Consider the following 23,370-nt stretch of genomic DNA (forward strand, 5'->3'; position numbering starts at 1 on the left):
AAGTGTTGCTAGTCAGAGATATTTTAATGATTGTTGTTAGTAAGTCTGGGAGACAGGGTGCTCCTTTTTTTTTAATGATTTTTGGTTTTGGTTTTGCAACAGAGAGATAAATGGAATAAATGAATAAATAAAGTCAGCCTCTGAAAAGGTCACATTTGCCTACAACCGCAGTCAATGTGCCGATTTCTTATGCTAATCTGGGGACAGTGAAAAGTTTGTCGCTAAGGTCGTGTTGCCAGTGATTGCTAGAGAGGGCGGGCCAGGCTGGTCAACATCGGGGTTTTAAAGCATCAGGAGAGAAATGATGTGCTGGGAAGGCCAGGAGAGCGTGCTCCACAAGGGAACACAAAATTAGAGGGAAGTGGAAGGAAGTGAAATAAGTTAACTCTAAAATTCCTCCAGATATTCAGGAGGCTCCATTTATCACATGCTGCGGATGACTCTGTGCCACAGCCCCTGGCAGGCTCCTTACAAGCGTGGAAGATCTCTCTGAAGGAAGTGGTTAAAATCATCTGCTCTGCGAGATGATGAAGGAGCTAAGAAAGCCTGGGGGAAAGGTAGGGTAAACTCCAAGTGGAGAAATGGCTTCAGACAAAGAATTTGGGGCATAATGATGACATTGATGGCGTTGGATCCCATACGAATTACAAGGCAAGACAGTAAATCTCACTTCGGTCTTTAAGGTGCTGAGGGAGGAGTTTGCAGCATGGCACATCACCTGTTCTACTGTGGGTATCCGAAACACATCTGATCCACTGGTATTTAGGGGACTGCCTTGGATTTCTGGGAGATACGAGGAACATTTCAATCTGCCATGTTCTTTCCTTTGCAATTTCACAGAGGTTTCATGAAGAGATAAATACTAATTGTCTCGAACACCGCTCTGCCCCAAAGAGCTTATAACCTGTCCCTGAATGATGTGGTCACACACACCAAAAAGAAAGGCTTACCTCTTTCCAGTGTCCCCATCCCCTCTGCAAGAGTAGGCAGGGTGAACTGTGGCCTGCAGATACTCATCTTAGAGTCACTGCTTCTCACTGCAGAAGAAAGGGATTAAAAGCCATTGCTGAACAATTTTGAGATGATTCTGCAAGGGAGAGAGGTGCTGGGACATTGAGGTTCTTATGAAGGCTCCTGGGTGAGGGAGATTTGTGGGATGGGGGAGCAGAGCAGACCCCCCCTTCCTGACTGTGGCTCACAGGCACCCTGGCTGCTTGTCACTAAGTGCCCGCTGTGCTCAGGTCTCCCTTCCCAGGGGAAAAGCAGATGCCACCAGTCATGACTGTGTGTGTCCTCTCTAGTCATTCACACCCTGGGAGAGTCCTCAGGCAGCGAGTGGCTCCCAGAGCCCCCCTGCCACCGAGAGTGAAAACTTCTGTGCTAAATCAGAATACGGTGCAGTGAGTGGCTGCTGTCAGGCTCAGCCTGCTGTGTGCCTCAGCCTGTGCATGGTGACATTTCTCCCTTGGCAGCTCCAGGTATTTCCATAGAGCTGTGATGACTTGTCTTAGCTACTCAAATTGTTGTCCCAATTAGTTAGAAGTAATGCAGCCAGGAATGGAAGACATTGCCATTCTCTGCTGGAAATCTCTTGCCAATTTTGTGATCCAGACACAGAAAATACGAAAATAATGACATCTCAAGAACCAGAGAACAATTCAGTGTGCTGTGGGGGAAAACTACACCGTATACAGGGGTGAGTACACAACACGAGCTCTTCTCTGGCCCTACAAAGTGCTGTTTGGAGGCTTAAGCTGGACTGCAACACTGCTTATGCCTTCTGATGGTGCTTTGTGCTAGTCTCACCAGTTAGTGCTGGAATTACACAGGGGCAAAACTCTGTGATTAGTTTCCATAACATGCCTGAAAGCTTTCTGTTAGTTGCCCTTGGAGCTGGTTTGGAAGTGTGCCTTCTACTGACAGGCACTTGCAAGCACAAGCCGACTGAAAAGGCATTCAATGGGACCTTTCAGCTGGGGTGTGGTTTTTTAAAACACAGCAAAAGCAGATACTTAATCAGTACAATTTTGCGAAATCTATTGCCCAAGGTATGCAGAGGATGAAACACAAGCCAGCTGGAGCAGTTTTGTTCTGAATATCAAGTTTCCAGGTGATGAAAACGGGGTGGGTGCCAAACGCCCTGTAAAAGTCATCAAGAAAATGGGAAATGTTGGTTTGTTGGAGGGGGAGATGGATCAAAACAGCTCTGAAAAATGAAGGCTATACGTTTATTTAGAAAATGAATAGCAGATATAATCAGACAAGGGCAGATTTACTCTTGGGTGCTGCACGCTTCAGTAAGCAGCCCGTTAGCAAAGCTTTGCTCCCCAGTCACAGTGAGTCGCACCTTGCTAACTTGCCACGTGATGTTCCCACAATTCGCTCTCAGCACCAGGATACTTTGCAGTTTCCCAGCATGTTTTATTCCAGATGTGATAGCTCTGCATTTTGCGAGCCACCTGCAGCCTCCCCCAAAGGCAGATCCAGCATCCAGACAGACAGCAAGCTTGCGAGTAGCCAGATCTTGTCTTCCCCATGAAGGGTGTTCAGAATCAAGTCACAGGTGGTGACATGAAACACCGCACCAGCCTCTGCCAGACTGCCCCGTGGTCACTTAAGCACCAGAGTTTTCCTTCTGGAGTGGGAAGCAGTGGCACTGGGGTGACTGTCTAGTTCCCAAGCAGTCCTGGGTAACACAGTAAGCTCTAGCAAGTGATGCACATGTTCTTCTTGTTCCTGAACTTAATGATTAAATGAATATCCTTTTATTTATGCTGTCCAACTACAGTGTTAAAATGTGGTGTGAATATGTCTCCTGTGTGGAAGTGAAAGCTCTGAGCACCTTCAGAAGCTGTGGTCCCTGAAATCTCTGAAGACAGAAACATAAGAGCTACTCCAGTTTATGCCAGAAAGGATGAATCTTTTATAAGTATTATTTCACAAAATCCAATATAAAAGTGTAGCAGGTCCCTAAGGAATAAGGATAACTTTATGTGAGAAATGTGTGAAATTCCTGCCCTCTGTCTAAGAAATTATATTTCCCTATTGACTTTTGTAATATCACTTCTTCAGATTTAGGGAGTTCATTTATTTCCTGGGACAGATATCTGTGGTAGGCATATCAGCTGGTGCGCCCAACCCAGTCATGTGTGTTGGTGCTGGAGAGAAATCACCCTGCAGTCAGTGGCTGGCTATTACTGGTGAAAGGAGGCAGAGCATGGGCTTCATGGGAGCAGGGGGGCTGGACACCGCTGCTGAGTCCCACTGCTAGGGTATCATTTGTGTGGGACAGGGGAAGTAGTGGACTGTTTGTTCAGCACACAGACTGCCTGGAGAGCACATTTTAATGGGAAAGAGGGGTGTCCCACCTCTTTTTTCAATAAGGGCACGTTAGTCCTGATGATTTCATTCAGTAGACATAATTTGGCAAGGAAGGAAGCACAGAAGCTTTATCCCATATTGTGGGCTCAGGAAAGGTAGGGAATGATGGTGGTTGTACTCAGGACGGGCTGTCACTGTGTTAGAAATGTACTTATTTGGAAAAGTAATTGAGGATGATAGTATGTAAGCCGTAATGAAATGCCTAGAGTAGCACAGGAGGCAATAAATGCCAGCAGAAAACAACCAGACCACCTCAAGCTGCTCATTATGACTATTTTCTCTTTTTTCACTATATAGTTCAACTCATATTTCTTATAAAACTGCTGGAGGTCCACTGAATCTGGGGAAGACAGGCAGTTTTTCAACTTGCTTTCTGTGCTAGTGACTCTTTCTGCTAATTCTACATGGTTTCAGGGTCTATTTCTATTTAGTCTCCTGCATCACCTCCACAAAAATGCGTACAAAATCTCTTCTCAACTTGTCTTGTCCTCAATGCACCCCAGAGGGATTCTGTGTGGTGAGAGAGCACATAGGATCTAGAAAAAATGAGAAGTGTGGGGCTATTGCCTCCTCTTCCTTCCCATTTCCCACCATCTGACTTGAATATATTGACCTGGGTATTGGATACCTGCTTCTTCTTCCTGCTACAAATAAATGTCAAACTCTTTGGCTTTTTTTTTTTCCCTATGGGAAGGGACATGCATAGCTGGTTCAAGAAACACTGGAAGCAGTTCAGGAAAATTATCTAGATATTTGGATCCTTAGAATTATAGAATAGTTTGGGTTAGAAGGAACCCTTACAAGTCATGTAGTCCAACCCCCTCTACAAGCAGCAGGAACATCTTCAACTAGATCAGGTTGCTCAGAGCCCCATCCAATCTGACTTTGTATATTTCTGGGAATGAGGCATCCTTCTCTGAAGTGAGCTAGCAGATTTGTGGGGATTATCCATTTATGGCACACACTAGTTGAAGATGTCCCATAAATCTAAACACTATAGAAAACTATAGGGAAAGGCAAGCAGCTATAAAAGAAGAGGCCAGACTATTGCCAGATGAGCAAGAGGGGAAAAATATGAGTATCATGCAATTACAGACTCAGCTGGAGAACTCAAATGGCCATAATATAAATGTTTCTCATTTCACACTCATTTGTTCCAAATCTTTGCCCCTGAAAATTTAACAGAGAGCAGAAAGGATCTGTGGCTTATGGGTGATGAAAATATCTGGCTTCTGCGTGAGATACAGACAATGAGAAAGAAAGTAACTGCGTTCAAAAGAGAAGTTGGTGCTTTCTTTGCTGGTCTGAAGGCTGTAGATAAATAAGATTGCTTTTTGTGCCTGTAGTTCAAGGAAGGTTAGCTTGTTAACTGTGCAAGTACCCTGGTAACAAAGCTAATGGTAGAAAGGGACTTCTGGAAAGCAACCTGTAAATTACTCTGGCAAAGCTTGTGATCACAAACATGGGCATCTCAACTAGCAATTGCTCGGCTGAATATGCGAAACAGGACCGGCTACAATACAAAGTCCAATTTAATTTCAATTGCTGGTTCAGAATCACAGCATCAGTTTTATAGGTTGAAGCCTATCAGAGCTATAAACGTTCATGTATTTAAGGAAAGATTTGTTCCAGTGTCATCTAATTAATTAATAACATATCTTGGGCATCTTTGCATCTCCAGCGATCAGAGTTTGAGCTGCAGAAATTGAGACTGGAGGATCTTGGTGTTGGAGATCACATTTAATGGTCCAGGATGAAAAGAGCTATGTGATCTACATTACAGTCATAGAATCATAGAATGATTTGGGTTGGAAGGGACCTTACAGCTTGTATAGTTCCAACTCTCTGCCATAGGCAGGGACACCTTCCACTAGACCAGGTTGCTCTAAGCGCCGTCCAACCTGGCCTTGAATACTGCCAGAGATAGGGCAGCCACAGCTTCTCTGGACAACCTGTTCTAGTGTCTCACCACCCTCATACTTCCTAATATCTAATCTAAATCTATCCTTTTTCATCTTCAAGCCATTTCCCCTCATCCTATCATTCGCCCTTGCCCTGTCAAAGAACAACAATGTCCTGGTCACTGGAAAAGTTGCCTGGTCCCAGAGGCAGGGCCATGGCGAAGTGGGGACGTATCTTCAGCTGACTTCAGTCTGGAAAGGTAGCAGCCCTCCATTACACATCTCTTACACCCGGGTGGATGCTGTTATGGGATGCAGGGTCCCATCAGCCTCCTGAGTAGGAGAGTAATGGCTTGCAGAAGCAACGAGGGAAAGGACCTACCTCCTTTGGAAACTTTGCAGTCTGTCGGCACTGAGAGGAGGACTCTCAGATGAGGTGTGGGGCATGAAGAGATGAAGGGCATGTCGGCTGATAGCAAGGCTTGGCAAACACAGACTGCAATTCTGCAGGTGTAACTACTTGTGAAATAAACTGAAAACTGAAAATACTCAGCCTGTGGCCTCAGCTCTCCATCCTGCCTCTCCAGGCTCGCAGAGGGAGTTCAGCACAATTCTTGGACTGCTCCACCAGCAGTCTGTTACATTTTACCACCCTCAGGATTTCAGGGCAGGGGTTTTTAAGAGGCTTTTCTTAGCACACTGCAATGGCACCTCTGCATACCGAAATGCTGAGGCAGGAGGTCTCAGGGTAGTGAGGGGAGGGACTCAAGCTGTTTTGCTGTGACCTTGTCTTGCAAATAAACCACAGTCTGAGGCAAAGACCTGCAAGAGGAGCTCTGTCCCCTCCTGCAGCTCTTCGAGGTGGGGGACTGAGTCCAGGCACTGTTTTTCTACTAGTTTCTTTGCGATACCAGAAGCAGTGCTACTGGCTTTACATAAGAGAGAGAGAAGGAAAGAAAGAACTGCCTTTGTTTCATCCCTTTTTTGTGCACATTTGGCTCAACCACCTCAGCAGAAGGGCCCTTGCCTCTCACATGGCCTCATTGCATCCATTTTTCACATCTTCCCTTCGGTGCTCTGCCTGCGCCCACTCGCTCTCTGTAAAGTTTCATTTTCTCAATTCTCCACCACAGGCTACTCGTCTGCAACAAAAACGTCAGGCCAAATGAAGAAAGGTAAGATCAGGAGGCGAGGCTGGCCTCAGCTGCTCCTGGGGGTCTCATTCTCACTAGGGTTTTCAAGTTCTTCTGGCTCATTAAGCAAACCTGAGTGAGAGGGGCCATGCAGCTAGTTCTCTACCTGCTGTCACCAGGGTGCTATCCTTCAAAAGAACACCTCCTCAAGGACAGCACTGTCACTGCTGCTGAATTTAACTTCAGGAAAAAAAAAATCAGGCTGTAGGATGACACTGGGAACCATTTTTCCTTTCTTTTGCTCTCAGTAACAAGGAAAGGATCAGACACCATCAATACTTACTGGTCTGGATTTTGAAGAATCCTGTGCTATTTCCTACCAGTTCCCTGCTCCTTCATTAAAGCACCCAGCTGAGATGGGAGAAGAGGGCACAATCCAGCACTGGACACTCGCATGGTGCCCAGTCCTTTCCCACCCCAACACAGCCGTGAAAAACACCAGTCGCAGCTCTGCAGGACCTGCTCTCAGCACTGAAGAGCATGCCTGTGGCAGGACCCCTTCTGAAGGGGCCCTGCCTGTCACGAGCCTGAAGCAGCCAGCAAAACACCCGTGGTGGAAACACTGCTGGGTTTCTGCTGCACTGGGACATGTTTGCTAGAGTAAAAATATGTTTTCTTGTTTGAACTCAGCTTGATTTTGATCCTCTGGCAAGTTGTTTAATAAAGTGCCATGCAATTGCTACTGCAGTGTGACCAGTGCATCTTGCAGCTGGAGACAAGCAGGTAAAAAGAGCTGAAACTAGCTGCAAAGAGAAACGGGCTATTTCCCAAGATGCAAATAGCCAAACAGCAGTGAGCCCGCCATGGCCAGAGTGGCTGCTGCACCTCCTTCACTACCCATGAACCAGGGGATAAACTCAAATGCTAAGTTATTAAACGAACAGTCCCGGGTAGCTTCCTGAGCAGAGAAGAACACTGAGTTTTCTATAGACTTGTTCCCTGTAATCGTTTGATTCCGGTGTCTGAGAGGGTGTCAGGTGTGGTAAGAATTTTTCCCAGCATTGAAGCTTTTATATTCCATCCTGTGCTTTCACTGTTTGATAAGACCGGTGAACAAAAGGAGGGGAGCACAACTGGGGTCTCCCATCTCTCTCTTTTACACGTTTCCATAATGCCTGCAAACCTTTGCACCCCTTGCTTTGGTGCCCCAGCAGGTCTGTTTGAAACAAGCCAGCGAGTCAAAAAGTCGTATGAGGAGTGAAGGGGAGCACAAGTTTGTGCATGCTCTGCAGGAAAGTCGACTAAAAATGCACCGCATGTACATCACTCAAACACAAAATAGTGGCACTGAAGGAAAACTTTCCTGTTTTGCCCTCACTCCCATAGTCTCTCTGGCTGACACAATGCCTCCACGGCAAGGTAGGCAGAGTCTACACAGTGATGGATGCTGGTATACGTGCTTTCAGATGCTGCTACTACTTTCAGTTCTATCAAGAAGAGTTAAATCTCTGCTGAGCTTCAGGGAGATACTGATAGATGGCTACCAGCTTTAACAGAAGATTAGAGCTCATTCATTAGAAATCCATGTTTTTACAGCCCAGAACAAAACCACATTCAGTGCTTCTTGTATCTGCTCCACTGCAGCACTGCTCCATGTAAGGAAAACTCACAAATACCTTTCCTGAATACCTAAGGATCAGACTCCTTGGGAGTGGCTCCAAGCAGAAGAAATGGTGTTTGCATTTTCTCTATCCTTTTCTAAACTGCTTGTGAGAATGTTTAAAACACAAGAGAGCTGGCAAAATTCAACTACTTCAGGAACTAAGAGAGGAAACGCATTATTTTGTCCAAGTGGGAGGTCCTGAAGTATTTTGCACATTTTATCTTGAGGCCCAGCACATGGTAGTGGTTGGGATATGGGTCACGGGAGCGTGAGGAGCCTGGACCCTGCCATCAGCAGGCCTTGTCCGGAGCAAGTTGCTTCCCATGTCTGGTTGTCTTCCTGCCTTCTGCAGGAGATGCTGTGGGACATGCGGGAGAGGTAAGACACTGAAAATGTAGGAATTTCCTCACTTGGGACCTCCCAGGGAGGCTGGGACAAGCCTAGGAATCTCAAGTCTATCTCACCTGTGAAGCTTGAGTTTTCGCTTCCGAAAAGGCAATGCTTTCTTCTGCAGTGCAATATGTTATTAACCAGAAATATCCTGAACACACTATAGGACAGAACTGGCTGTTTGTGGGTGGACATGAGTGACCAAGGCTAGGATTCACGCTGGCATTGTAGATATCTAGAAATGAGTTCATTTTCCTGGGCTTATTTTATAAACAGAAGAAACATATATATATATATATATAGGATATGATTAACCTCACCACTGGATATAAAACAGACAAATCAAACCCAGTTCCCAGTTTTTAGAAATGGGATTATTTCTGGATTAAGACACTCAAATATAGGTGTCTATAAGGAAGTGACAAAGCTCCCAAGATCAACAGATTGCACTTAGTTAGTGAACCCTAGAGCCGCTGTGCGCACCACAAACTACATCTACATCTGGCCAGCTGAATGACTGCACGCCTTCAACCATATTCACTGAAACCGTGGGAGGTCAGATATCTAGCACACACAGAAACACCTCCATGTAAGGGTTTGAATGTAAACATTTGGGTGTCTTAATTCATGATTGAATTGTTCCCTATAGCTAAGAGTGGTTGCTTAAAATGGTTTAGTGCCACCTGAGATGACCTGAGGTGACCTGAGGTACCCAAGATATTTTGGCAGCTGTGACACAGAAAGACCATCTCTAAATTCACTGGAGGGCCCATACTGAGGTGATGGACAAACTGAGGTTTGAAATTAGGTGGGGTGAATCCCACTGTGGTTCCCACAGCTAGCACAGATATTTGTGTCGTTTGTTTCTTTAAAGACTGGTTTTGGAACATGGGCCTTTCTACTCAGATCCTATTGGCTGGGCAGTCTCAAAGGTTTTATGTAGAAATTCTATTCTTGGGGTCAAAATGGGCAAGAGAGCTCCCCAGAGAAACAGCTGGCTCTCACTTCAATCCTTCAATCCCTAAGGCAATAGGCAAGGAAAGAGAAGACCTTTGCGAATCACTTTGCACCACAGCTGAAAATTATCCTGACCTTTCTTTGAGCAATGGTGAGACGGGTGCTCTCCATGCAATGTCATTAGGCAATCCCATGCAGACATGCAGAGAATATTGGTTCAATGCTTTTATTAGCAAAAATTCCTACTGTCCGCTCCACTAAACACCTTTCATGTACTATGTGGTGCTGCTTTAATATTCGTGATGAAGAGATGTGTAACGCCTCATGTCCCCGATTACTACTGAAGAGGAGCACACAGGTATAAAGATTTGCTTCCAGATCAGGCAATGCTTCTCATATTGCTCACCTCCTCTGCAGGCCATCATCTCCAAGCGGTCACAGCCAAAGGGCTGCCCTGCTGTGCATAGAGAAGGAGGGGAAAACAGTCCTGCTACTGGCTGAAAAGTATCCCCTCCCTCCCATTTAACAATGCATATTCCCCCATGCCCTGGTTTCTCTTCATAAGCTGCCAGTACATCTTTATCAGCTGGAGTAGGGAGTGGGCAGGCAGCTGCATGGTATTTAGTTGCTGTCTAGGGTTATATACCATGACACCCTTCAGAGTGTGCTTCCCTGAAGGTAAGACAGACAAGACTACAAGGACTTTGTATCTTTCCACATATGCTGTTGGGTATGTAGATCTGGTAAACATGAAGCTCAGCAGGAGTCAAGAGTTGGATGCAGGGGTGCAAGTGCTGGCAGGGACTCCTGAATCAGAGTCCTTCTGCAGCTGGGACCAGTGGCTGTACTGGGAGCAAAGGGCATTCTCCTTCACCTGCTGTGAAATGGGCGCATTTTCTACTTGACTGCACTTCTGCACCTTCCTTTGGCTTAAGGCATGAATAGCTTGTTTCTTCCGTATGTCTCACCCCTGTGCCAGTCCAGGCGCAGGTTTTCATGAGACCTGGTGTAAAGTATGTTTAAATGATCATCCTTTGGAATTACTGATATAAAATTTAATGTGATATTTTTACCTTCAGCCCTTGCAGTTACTGGAGCGCAGGTTAAAAGCTGCATTTATTGCAGGCATTTATTTTTATTGAGAACAGATCTTTGCAGTCCATCAAAAATACTCAGCTTAGGAGGAAATGTACTGTAGCTCCCTATGCTATCAGCTATAATTACCAGCACGGTAAGCTGTGTTGCTAATCATACAGCATATAACCAAAACATGATGAAGGGCAAGCACAGTGCAAAGCACAGGCTGTTAGAAACATCCTACAGGTCACCAGCACTGGTTTAGGGCACGTTTTTCTCCCCACCCCGGCATTCCCTGGGGCAGACTGCTGTGCACAGCGTGCTCCTCAGGATCCTCTAAAGTCACAGCAGAACCTCCGCTGCCCAGAGGGGGCAAGACTTCACCCTTCCTGCAGTGCTGACCCAGGTGTCAGGGTGGGGAGATGTTTCCCTGCTGTCTCCTCTTTGGGATTTGATGGGGGAATGTGGAAGGCAGGGTTGGAAATTAAATGCCCAGATGACAGTGTTTGAGAGACAAGTAAGGAAAGGTTACCCTGTGCCTAGACCTGCATTAAGTGATGGGAGTCCATAAATGTAAAGCAGTTTCCTGCTGTTATTTTTAAACTAAGAACAGCAAAGTGGTAGACCCGGGTCAGACTGAAGCTCCACCATCCTCAGTCATCCAAAGCTTCTGCTTTAGGAAAAGTACAAGGACAGGGCAAATGTATACTGATTTCCCTCCCAAAATACTCTCTTGGGCTATGTGTACTACTGTGATTTCCTGAACTGAGGCAGTGACTCTGTCAGTAACCTGTAATTTGTTTCCTTGAATTTGCCCTTAAGCTGCATCACATTCTCTTAACTTTCCTAGAAGTCACCAAACTTTCCAGCTGCTGAGCTGTGGGTCAAGCCCAGACTGTGGCAGTGTTCAGAGCTGTCCCAGGAAAGTCACAGAATCATAGAATAGTTAGGTTTGAAAGGACCTTAAGATCATCCAACTCCAACCCCCCTACCATGGGCAGGGACAACACATACTAAACTATGTCATCCAAGACTCTGTCCAACCTGGCCTTGAACACTGCCAGGGATGGAGCATTCACAGCATTTGGGCAACCTGTACTTGTGCCTCACCACCCTCACAGTAAAGAACTTCTTGCTTATATCTGTCTTCATGCAGCCTTCTCTTCTCCAGGCTAAACAGCCCCAACTTTCTTAGCCTCTCTTCATACAGGAGGTGCTCCAGTCCCCTGATCATCCTCGTGGCCCTCCTCTGGACTTGTTCCAACAGTTCCATGTCCTTTTTATGTTGAGGACACCAGAACTGCACACAATACTCCAGGTGAGGTCTCACAAGAGCAGAGTAGAGGGGCAGGATCACCTCTTTCGACCTGCTGGTCACGCTCCTTTTGATGCAGCCCAGGATACAGTTGGCTTTCTGGGCTGCGAGCGCACACTGCAGCCGGCTCATGTTTGTTTTCTCATCAACCAGCACCCCCAAGTCCTTCTCCGCAGGGCTGCTCTGAATCTCTTCTCTGCCCAACCTGTAGCTGTGCCTGGGATTGCTCCCACCCAGGTGTAGGACCTTGCACTTGGCATGGTTGAACTTCATAAGGTTGGCATCAGCCCCCCTCACAAGCGTGTCAAGGTCCCTCTGGATGGCATCCCTTCCCTCCAGTGTATCAACCGAACCACACAGCTTGGTGTCATCGGCAAACTTGCTGAGGGCGCACTCAATCCCACTGTCCATGTCAGCGATGAAGATGTTGAACAAGACAACTTACTGCTGGGGAGCACATTTGTCTTTCAGGGTCTGCAGCAGCATAACACAGCCACAAAGACGCTCTCCCTTTCTCCATTTCCCTTAGTATATAAGATATCAAGTCATGGTTGGGCTTGTAATAACAACAGCTTGTCTACTTCAGTTGCCTTCTTGTCTTTGCTGAATCAATTCAGATACATTACACTGAGATAATTTTGTTCACAGTCCCGTTGAGTCTTGTATGTTAGCAAATGTGGCAAGTAGTTTAAAGAGGTTTTGCTAAAGCACAAGTGTGGGGACCAGAGAGTGAGGACAAAGAAAACTGTTTGCTAATATTTAGTTTGTTTTCTGACCACCACATGTTTAAGACTTCACCAGCTGCAAAAGAAAGCAACACAGTCGAAGAAGTGCTTTAGGTCAGCAGCTCGTTTGATTCGGGAGCTGTTAACTCTCAGAGTTCCTGACTTGCCACCAGCTACATTTACCATCAATGCAATAAAAGCAATGCAGTGTGGTGTTCAGTGCAGGTTCATATCCTCTGTCTCACAGTCTCATGGCCACCAGTGGTCCCACCACTGCTCTTCCCCAGGCAGGGAGCAAACCTGCGCTGGGATTGTCTTCCTTGGCTTCTGCCCAGCTCCTCTGCAAAAGTCTGTGTTGCCGGGCTTTATTTAAAGCAGACCAAAATGCAAAGCCTGAAGCAGTGGGCTGTCATAGTGGGGTTTTGTGCCAATTCCAATGTAATCCTTGCATTTCCCTTCCCTGCTGAACTCCCTGCCTGCAGCCAGCCTGTAATATAATGTCCTGGGGATGTTTTGTTCTGGGAGGTGGAAGAGAGTTTCAGGGTGTCCCTCAGAAAGCACTATGGGGAGGAAAATGCACACTGCTGGAGACAGAAAGAAAGCAGTGATGATCAGGATAGAGAGAGCCTTTCCATTTGACTCCTGCTGTGTCAAGCCTGATGATTTTAACCCTGAAAGGATACCCTCAGTCAGATGAGATTTTTATGTGATAAATACCAGAGCCCTCAGGTGGCTCCTGAGCTGGCTGAGCATGTCTGGAGAGTGCAACTATGGTGGCTGTGGACAGTAGGGTAGATTAGGCACCGCAGGTTTGCTCCGGTCTGATGTTAGGCATTCAGTGTTTGCATGAGAGTTTTGGGCAGCTGATGTTGGGCTATGGGTAAGACCAGAGCAGTGAGACGCTTGTTAGTCATGCTTACAAAGTTTTACCTAGGCAAAACATGTTTGCCTTTGAAGCAGAGAAGCCCCTAGCTGCAGACACTTGTCACCAGAGGCACCTACCAAGTGTTACCCTTCCCGCTATGCGGGTGAGCAATGCCAATTTCATTCCCCGCAATGTCAGCTCTGATCGGTCTGATCACACTGGATTCTGAAATTGTGAGATTTGAAGGGAAATTTGTAGATTTTATAGTTTGTCGACTTTGTAAAAAAATGTAGGTTGTTTGCAGTAATAAACAAACCTCTACTTGGTTAATGTTTTTTTAAGCTTAGGGGATGTTCTTTGACCACATCTTTAAGCTTTTCTCTGAAGCTGAGACGGCTATAAGTCTGCTCTGTAAAAACAGAGAATCTTCCATTATCACTGGCCTGAGGGAGCATGAAATTGAAAATGTCAGCCATTGCAAGGCTAATCATAAAAGCATAAGGATTGCTTAGACCCTTATGTCTAACTATGTATGCAGGCGGGACTGGGGCTCGTATTCTGCCCACGTGCAGGAAAGCAGATGCCTGGATGAACCAACATTTGAAAATGTATTTCTGCAGGTTGTTTTTTTTATTAATTGACCTTTGTTAGCATGTGACCCTTGCCAGAAGCTGTGAAGAATGTTGTATATTCCCTTGGTACTCTCTGTATGGTTGCATATTTGTTTTCTTTATTAAAACCTGGTCAGAGGAAAATGGACGAGATTCCACTCCATTACCCCTGCTCAACTTCATCAGCTGCATGGAGTTGGGGTGAAATAACAGCTTTTGATGGAGTACATCCAAAAGCTCACTACTAACATGCGTGGTAACAGCTGTTATAAAATTGCAGGGAGTAAGCGTTTGGCAATTCTCCTCTAACATGGTTAACTTGTGCCGGCAGCCTCGTGGTGCAGTTCAGCCACCCTACTCAGGACTGCTGCATATGAAACAGATGGAAGTCTGTTTTGGTATCAGTAGCACTTCTGAAGTGAGGAAGGATTTGCAGAACCACAGAAAATTTGGGGAAAAATCAGGTTGACAGGAACCTCAGGAGGTCATCTACTCGAAACCCGCTCTGAAAGGAGGAACTGACTGATGGGTGCAAGCTCATGCCTTCATCATGCTTATCTGCGGGATACAGGGTTAAGGTGTCTGTTGTGGGATTCACCTATTAAACATCTGCAATAGAGACCTGAGCCACATCCCTGTACTGTATTGGCAGTCAGCAGAAGCAAACAGGCATGAGAAGGTGTTTGTCCTGATTTGGAGAAACTGAGCCAGCTGTGGACAGGTGAATCCCACCCAGGTGTACTTCTTGCTGCTTTATCATCAATGATTGAGATGGAAAACGACAGCATGAGAAAACTTCCTTCATATGAAAAACCTACGGTAAAAACTTGGTAAAAACCTCCTTTTCTTCCTTTTTTGTCTTCTCTCTTCTGGTTGCCGGGCAGCCCCAGGGCAGATGAGCCACCTGCCGTGCCTGCCCGCCAGCCTGGCCCCAGAGGAGATGCAGTCCCCCCGAATAGCGGGGAGGAAGCGAGGGCGGCCCCCGCTCCAGCCGGCACCCATCAAAGTGGCTGTTCACAACCTGTACTCCACACCGGCCGCTGCTTTGCCAGTCGTGAAGATTCCAAAGAAGAGAGGGAGGAAGCCGGGGTACAAGGTAGGTACATGATTTTCACACTCCTTCTCCACCTCCTGCTGGTGTTAACACATTTTCTGTTAGAGTTTCAGGTGAAATGCAGGCATGGAGGGAAAGTTGTATGAGTGCTGGAAAGCAATGCAAAAAAAAAAAGTAAAAGTAGCTGGTTTCTCTTCTCCCTGAGCTGGTAGAAAAGAGGGAATCTATTTTTGTAAAGTGTATGGTTATTTTAATTTGTGTTATTTGAAAATAACCTGTTCCCCAGTGTTGTGTGAGATGGCTGCGCACCTTCTGCAGAGTGTTTCTGATTTATCACTTTTTTCCTTCTCTAACAGTGATTAGAAATGAAACAAAATGAAAGGAAAAAGGAAAGGAATATGTGAGAGCGGAATAAAAGAGAAAATAAAGTTAATGTCAGAAAAAAATGGACATCTTAGAAAGTGGGGAGATTTCGCTTGCTGAGGGAAAGGCAGTTTTGATTATTTGTCTCCTCATTCTGGGGGAAAATCATGCCCATCTCTCAATGTGACCCCAAGTGGAGGGTGTACTGTCTGTTACACAAGGAGGGCAAATTGCAGACTGTTAGAAAATAATAGCAGCTTAAGTTATTGATGTCAAAACAGAGGAGCGAGTAACGTGAGTGATGTATACACAGGGCCTGCCTCAGCCTTCCCTGGAGAAGGTCTTACTCTGCTTGTTGTCCAGCTCTTCCCTAGGTCTCTCCTTGTTCATGGCCAAGCTCTGGGCACAGGGACCAAATGTCTCAGCTCCTTAGGTTTGGGCTTATCTAGGGCAGGGTACCCTAATTGTTGCCCTTCCCTCCTTTTCACCTCCTGCCGAACCTTCTTCTTCCTGCTATCCTCCAGCTTCTATTCTCCATCCTCCCTTTCTCTTTTCCAGGCAACCCCTCTGCATCCCATTTCCATCATTTCCATCCTGGTCTCCCTGTGCAACACCTACTGCAGTACACATCAGTACCTCAGCCCTTAATGCTTTCTCCTCATCCTTTGCATTCTGCTGCATCTTTCCACGCTTTCTTCTTCATCAGACAACCCCTTTCTTCTATGGGGGCACATTTTGAAGTGTGTTTCAGTGTGTGCCAAAAACAGACCTTGCATAGCTAAGGAACAGTCCCAGCTGCAGTTTCCCATTTCTTCTGAAAAGCCTTAACTTTGGAAACGGGAATGATAAAAACAGCAGTGGTCAAGCAGGGCCAACCTGTCAGCAGGCTCAGGTGTCCCTCCTGAGATTACCACAGTTTTATAGCTGTAGCCCATAATAGAACTGCATGTCCAAGCTAAGACTGGGGCAAATATTCTAGTGTTAAATGTGAGATATGAAAAGACTTATTATTTTTCACTTTAGTATTAGGTTATAACTCTGGGACAGAAACATCTGAATTGTTTTACTTGAGGTATTTGTTTTTGCAAGTTTATTATTTATTATATTTTTTGTACTTTATTTACTACAAGTAATAATTTATAGTATTATCAGGAAAGCTGGGTCACTTGTAGGCTCTTTAGATCAAAACCATCCAAGTCCGGGATAATAATACTTCGGAGATGTGGTGAAGTTGAGTCCTTGAGATGATTAAATGATTTGCCAAACACCACAATGACTTTGCATGTGGAGTTTTAGCATACCCATCTCTTCTGCCCCTGCTTGTCTTGCAGACCCCATTTCTTACTCCTGCATTTACATTTGATTTGATATTTTTGGGAAAAAAAACCCCATCACAAACCAAAAAAACCTGCTGGGGAGTATGTTCTGTTCCACCCCAAATGCACCTGTAAAAAAGCTTTTCACCAATCACCATAGATTTGTAAGTGGGAGAAGCAGAAAGGGAGACTTAAAATTGCCTAAAATGTTGCAGCAACATTGAGCTTTAGACATAGCTAGCAACGTTATTACTGTTTCCCCTTTTTCTTCTGGAGGGAAGCTTTTCCCCAAGCTGGGTACCACAAGCCTCCTCCCCATCTATAGGGACTTAGTGGGGAGGTGACAGCATCCCTCATTAGGCAGTGAAACTGGGATGATGTCAGCTCTTGGTGATTGATGGTGAGTGAAAAGGCATCCTTTTATACCTGATGGCTTAAATTTCTGGAGCTGACACTCGTGAGCTGTAGCATCAGTGGTATCTGGCCTGGTGCTGTTTATTTGCACTATAGGATTTGTACACCGAGGTGACGTTTTCTGTCATGTGCCTTTGCACGCTGTGCGCTCAGCTGAAGTGAACCCCTCTCCAACAAAACCTCTCCCCCAGAGCAAGGAGAAGATTACATTTTTTTTGACAGGGAACTCTAGCTTGATTTAATTAGCTTGCTAATTGTATGGCTTTCAGATACCATGAGACTTAAATGCATTTTAAAAAATGACTCCCTGCCCAAATGGCAGACAACCAAATTCTTTATAGCAACCAGATAGCTGGATTATTACAGAGCAGATGGAAAAATACTTCTGAAGTTTTAGCAAACTAGGGTTTTACAGCCTAGATTTAAATATATTTTGACCAAGATGTGAATAACAGACATTTTTAATCACATGCTCTTTATAGCCAGATGACCCATTGCCTGTTTTCATTGATATTAAAGCAAATATCTGTGTCTTCCTAAAATGACATTTCATCACGCTTCACCACCACGTAAAGTCCTTTCCTCGCTATCCTGTTTATTTTATCACAGCTTTGGTTATAAAAGTTTGTCAGCTGTTTTCCCCAAAACTGTTTTGTATCTGATGCAGAGCTATTTGCCAGAAAATGCTACATTTTCCCCTAAATACAATATTCTTTCTGACTGTCTAAATCTCTAGGAAAAGTTCTATTCTGGTAGGTTAGTAGGTATAGCCAAGTTTTATTTCCTTGGCTGTAAGTGAGGGGCAGCCTCAAAGGGCTGCCTGGAAAAGCGTGTATGAGGGAAGGCTTAGTTAGCCTCATGGGGGGATTTGTGGTGCTAGAGGACATTGAACTGGCACTCACATGGGGCAGCACGGCAACAAAGACCACTCAGAGGGCAACAAAGCGATGGCCCCACCCGAGCAGCCCGAGGGCAATTTGTTCCTGTGTTGCTCCTACCAAAGCAGCTTCTGCCTGGGGAAGTGGCTCCAGCCCAAGCCTGGGATGAGCAGTCAGCCAGGACCTTGCAGGCTCCTGCCAGGCAGGTTGGGCAGCAAGAGCCACCCTGTGCAGGACAGTGTGTGAAGTGACAATTTCCATTACAGGGCATAGGCTTCCTTGCTGCCTTAGAAGTCACTATTAATGATGACAAATAACCACTCAGGATTCAGATACACTGGGACTGAGATTGTACAGACAACTTTAAAACGCCTTTGATTATTCATCTGCCCTGTGATACAGCCTTGGATTTCAAGGTTGCATAAGCTTCTTTTAAGGTTACCTGCCTCATTCACTGCAAAACACTTAGGGGATGTAGGAGGCTACATGCAGACTCCCCTGCATCATTTGCTGTGTGGAAGAAAGGTATTGCATGACACAAGGAGAAAAGGCGGTAAAGACCTTGGACTGTGTTTTGCCTTTGCCAGCACAGAGCTGACCCCTCTCTGCCCCAGGGACTGAGCTGAGCCCTGACTTTCCTCACACTGAACCTCCCTAACCCCAGCCAAATGCACAGAGAGTGGGAGGTATAGCCAAGGACCTCAGAATATGTACTTGGAAGCTCTGTGCTTTCCTGGTGTAGGTTTAATGGCACCTTTCTGCCCATCCATCCTGGGGCAGGACCCAGCTGGCTCAGGCTTGGTGCACATCTGCAGGGGATGGAGGTGTTTTTCTCTTCCTGGCTGGAAAGACCCATGGGGACGGGGTGAAACTCAGCCTTTTCTAAGAAATGTTTTACCAGGACAAGGGACAACCAGGATGTAAGTGGTTTAAGAAAAGTACAGGGAAAGTTTGCGTCATGGTTTGCCTTGTTCCTTTCCTGTGCGTTTTATCATACAATCTGGAAGAGAACTTGTTCAGAGGGAAAAAAAAAGTTATCATCTGGGAAATGTTCTTCACCCTCTTTCACTTTTTCTGGTGCGGGATGACAGAAATACCAGCTAGATGAATCCTGGCTGCTCCAAAAGGGTGTGCAGGCCAGAACAGAAACTCCAGAATTCAAGAGTCCTCCCTGTACATGGCCACTGCATACTCAGACAAGCCTGCAGCTGGCATCAATGGCACAAGAGCCCATGATCTCTCTACATCTAACGTACTGTGACTTTGGTGAAACAGACACATTTATTTCCTACTCTAAAGCCCTGACCAGCTTTCTCTCATCTCTTTTCCATAGTAGAAGGTCCATGAGAGTGGGGGGTGTTGGTTATACATCTTGTTTTAAAGCAGCCATTGCCTTTTATATCTCATGCTGTGCATATTAAAATTTATGACATTTTATATTCAAAAACTGATTTGAATGCCTTGCTGTGAGGATTTCCCGAAGTGCTCTGACACATTTTCCCTGTCTCCTTTTCTCTCTCAACTCTCTTCTTCACCACTTTTTTTCACTTTCATGTGTATGTGCTCTCTACTGCCAAGCTCTCAATCAGTCAACCGGTTGGATGGGTTGGCTTCTTGATAGAGAAGAATCAGTCCAAGAAAAGACATCTTTAAAAGAAATGCTTTGAGATTTGCACTTTGTGATATTCAGGGACTACTCAAGGTTTCAGTGGCCAGGAGGTATTTAAGCCGTATTTTCTAGTGTACTGTCTCCTGTAATCAGGTACTGTTTCATTTTAATCTAATGAAGGCACATTCTCTGCTGCCCCTAATAAAATGGAATTTATCTGTATCCAGAGGCTGTACGGCACATACCATTGCAATTAAGATTGCAGTAAACTGCTTGCTAAAACAGCAAACTGCCAAGAAGAGGCTTCCAAGCTAGAGAGTTTGCAAAAGTCTTGACCTCTGTTTCTTTGCTGTAGAACATAAGCCTGCCTGGGCCTTCAAAAGCCAGGGAACAGGCAGATAAAGAGGTCTACTGGGCACAGTCCCACATCCACTGGGCTGATGGTGCTGGTGGGGCAGTGCATACTCACACAGTGCATGAGGCTCAAGGGCTGGAGAGGGGACTTGTGCACCTGTGTTTGGGGCCAAAGGGCTGTGAGCAGGTGAGGATGTCAAGGAGACAACATGCAAGTGAAACAGAAGTTATTAGGTGTGCTGTCTCCAAAATAGCATCTATATAGATGTGTTCATGTGTGAATGCATATATATATATTTATGTATATGTACACATAGATATATGCACAAGTATATATGTACATCACCATAGAAGTGATTATATTTTTATATCTGTATATACTACATACAAACACATGTATGTATATATGCATTTATTATATATGTATATATGTGTACAATCAAACGCAAGCCCAGAAACCTGGCATAGGAGCTACCCAAAGTTTCACAGTGCCAGCCCCACTTCATCACAGAAAAGTGAGTCATCAACATGTTGCTGCAGAATATATAAAGTCGTGCTGCTTCTCACCTTTTCACACGGGGTAAACCCCAAATTGGAAGGGGGACCCTGATTTCTGAAACACTATTTTCCTCCCTTTTATTTTAATTGCTTGGAAAACAAGCTGACAGCATTTTGCTACTCATCTTTCCTGATCCCAATCTGAAGGCAAGACAACCCTACGAAAACAAGACAACACAGGCAGGTGAGGACTGTTACTAGGCAGGGGCTGGCTCAGGGCCTCTAATACCCTATGCTGCCACACAGCAGGAGACCAAATCCATAGTTTGCCCTAGATTCGCTTACTGAACACTTTCTCCCTTGTCCAGGCTAGATCTAAAGGGATTTAGCCCATGCCAGGGGAAAGCAGGTAGTGGCACTATGTGGAGGTGGTCTCACTTCTGAGACAGGTGGGATACATCCTATGCCCCAGGCACTGAACAGTGCCCACAAGGGGATGGTGTCAGGATAAAGAGCCAGCTTTCATTTCCATTTGGGCTTATAATGCCCACCTTTCCACAGAGGCTTCTCAGAGGGAAACTCTATGTTGCGTAAAGCAGCAAGTTCAGGAAGGGCTTAAGGAAGTTCAGGCAGGCAAAAATTACACCTACCTTAGCAAAGATGGCCTCTTTCTTTATTTTGACGGGTACCATCCCAGCACAGGCTAGCCTGCTACCAAAACCAAGAGAGACCATGAATTCTCTCTTTGTGAAGCCCTTGCTGGGATAAGCCAGTAACTGAGGAATGATCCAAACTCCTAAAGATTTAATGATTAAAAACTCACTTGGGAGGCACTAAGTGCAACAGCCTTCCCTCTCCCTTCTCTATCTTTCTGATTTTACCATTACACTGAAACTATGGCCATTATTTTAGACAGTTGTAATCATAACCATGGACAACATCAATCTTTATCCAAAATAACTTCTACTCTGTACCAGGACCTGCTCAAGATCTGGTTTGTAGGTAGTGGTATGGCTTAATTTCTACCTAAAATGTACTTTGTACATTATTCTCTGTTTGGCTGTATGCTGTGAGAGAAGCAATACTCTACAAATTTAACAGGGCTAAAAATTCCTTTTCATTCTTATGCTTGTCACTTCTAGCATTTTTACCTTTGGCCACTGAAAAACAGCAACAAAAATAAAATCACCTTCCAGAAGAACAGCTTGGTGTAGTATATGTAAATATATAAACCAGCCAGCTCTGTGCTTGGCTTTCTGCTTTCTGCCCACTTCCCTTCAGAGTGAAAGGAAAAGCAAGGGTGGTACCTTCAGGTCACATCTGTCATGTCAGCCCTTTGTAACTAGGAGGACCTGATCATCACCTGACTGTTGAGAGGTTGCCAGGTACCAGCAGTGTAAAGATGTAATGATATTGCACCATAAATTTCCATTGTGTTTCACTTCCCAAGTTGGGCTGCAGGTCACACAGATTACAGGGTGCCATAGTGCAGAAGTTTGTATTTACTCCCTGGTGATAACACACTATGGACCATGGTCCTAGCTTATTTACATACGTGTCGGCCCAAAGTAGGCCTTTGGTTCCACTGGATTTACACAAGATTTGCACCCCTGTAACCAAGAGCAGAATTTGGCCCTAAATTATGGTGTAGTTAAAGACTCCGTGTTTCTGAGTTGTGGAAACCAGTTTACACCCACATGAAAAGGGTTGTGATATGCCATTGTGCTGATTTGTTAGTGTTAGACCCAGTTTTCTCAGGTGTAAATAACTACCTGGGGGCTGGCATAATATTTGCATCCTGTAACTTAAGGCATTGCTGTCTGCTGCAAATCAGTCAGGCTTTAGGCTCCAGTATCCTCCCAGGAGCAGAACGGATGCTCGTGGCCTGGAGAAAGTGATGCAATAGCAGATTGCTAATGAGTGGGAGTTCATGGGGCGTGACATAGATGGAATAAAATTGGAATATTTTATGTATACTTTCATTACCCAACCGGTTATTTTTTGCAGCTGAAGTCTCGTGTCCTGATGACTCCCTTAGCAATCTCTCCGCCAAGAAGCACACCAGAGCCGGATATTAGTTCAATCCCCCAGGATGCAGCTACGATACCTAACTCCGCCACACCACAGGCTCTCACAGGTACCCAGCCTTAAGTGCTCCTTGGCCATGGGGTGAGCAGGAACCAAGGGCTGGCAGACAGATGCTGTGCTTTCCAGAATAGCCAGAGCTCATGAAAATGGGGGGTTTGCACATTAGATCAGTGACAAAGAAAAGAGATGCCATGCAAGACTGTATTTTGACTGCCATGTGTCGAGTTTAGTGAAGATGTCAGATCCATTCCTCTTGAAATGTAGACATCAACACCCCATGAGTGCTACAATTTTATACCCAGATCTCACCCCACCAAACTTGTTGCAATGACCAGACTAAAACCTAGTGTGAACACGAAGCATCTCGTACAGCTCTGGGGAGAAGAAGGACAGAGGAGCCACGGTCTGATGGTAGGCAGGGTTACCAGCACATATAAACCCCAATGTCTTATCACAGCAGCAGGCCTGGTCATTTCTGAGTGTAGACTGGGAAAACACAGCTTTATTCTTTTTTATTTTGCTTAGATTACTGGAAGTAACATAGGTCAATGTCTTTAAACTGATGTAGATGAGAAGAAAATCAACAAGACAGTTGATTTACCCTGAGACTTCAGCAGATAAATGGGTTAGATAACATTAGAATCTAAACACAACGCATAAATCCCATTATTTCTTAGCTGGGATGCACAGAGGAGAAGTTTTCCATCTGCTCTGGTAGCAGAATGATACTAAATGTAGTGACGATGATGACAATAATACATTTTATTCTCATTTACCC

The 23,370-nt window shown here is 45.3% G+C and overlaps 1 protein-coding gene across 1 annotated transcript in view; it reads left to right on the top strand.

The window, feature by feature from the left end:
- Window positions 1-14,958: 14,958 nt before the first annotated feature.
- SCML4 (Scm polycomb group protein like 4) overlaps window positions 14,959-23,370 on the top strand; it is a 43,616-nt gene continuing 35,204 nt past the window's right edge. Inside the window, exons 1-2 of the mRNA XM_065679134.1 lie at window positions 14,959-15,114; window positions 22,512-22,641. Of these exons, the coding sequence (XP_065535206.1) occupies window positions 14,959-15,114; window positions 22,512-22,641 (286 nt within the window). The remainder of the gene's footprint in view (window positions 15,115-22,511; window positions 22,642-23,370) is intronic.

The sequence above is a fragment of the Lathamus discolor genome, chromosome 5 (assembly GCF_037157495.1).
Source record: "Lathamus discolor isolate bLatDis1 chromosome 5, bLatDis1.hap1, whole genome shotgun sequence".
In the NCBI taxonomy this organism is placed as follows: domain Eukaryota; kingdom Metazoa; phylum Chordata; class Aves; order Psittaciformes; family Psittacidae; genus Lathamus; species Lathamus discolor.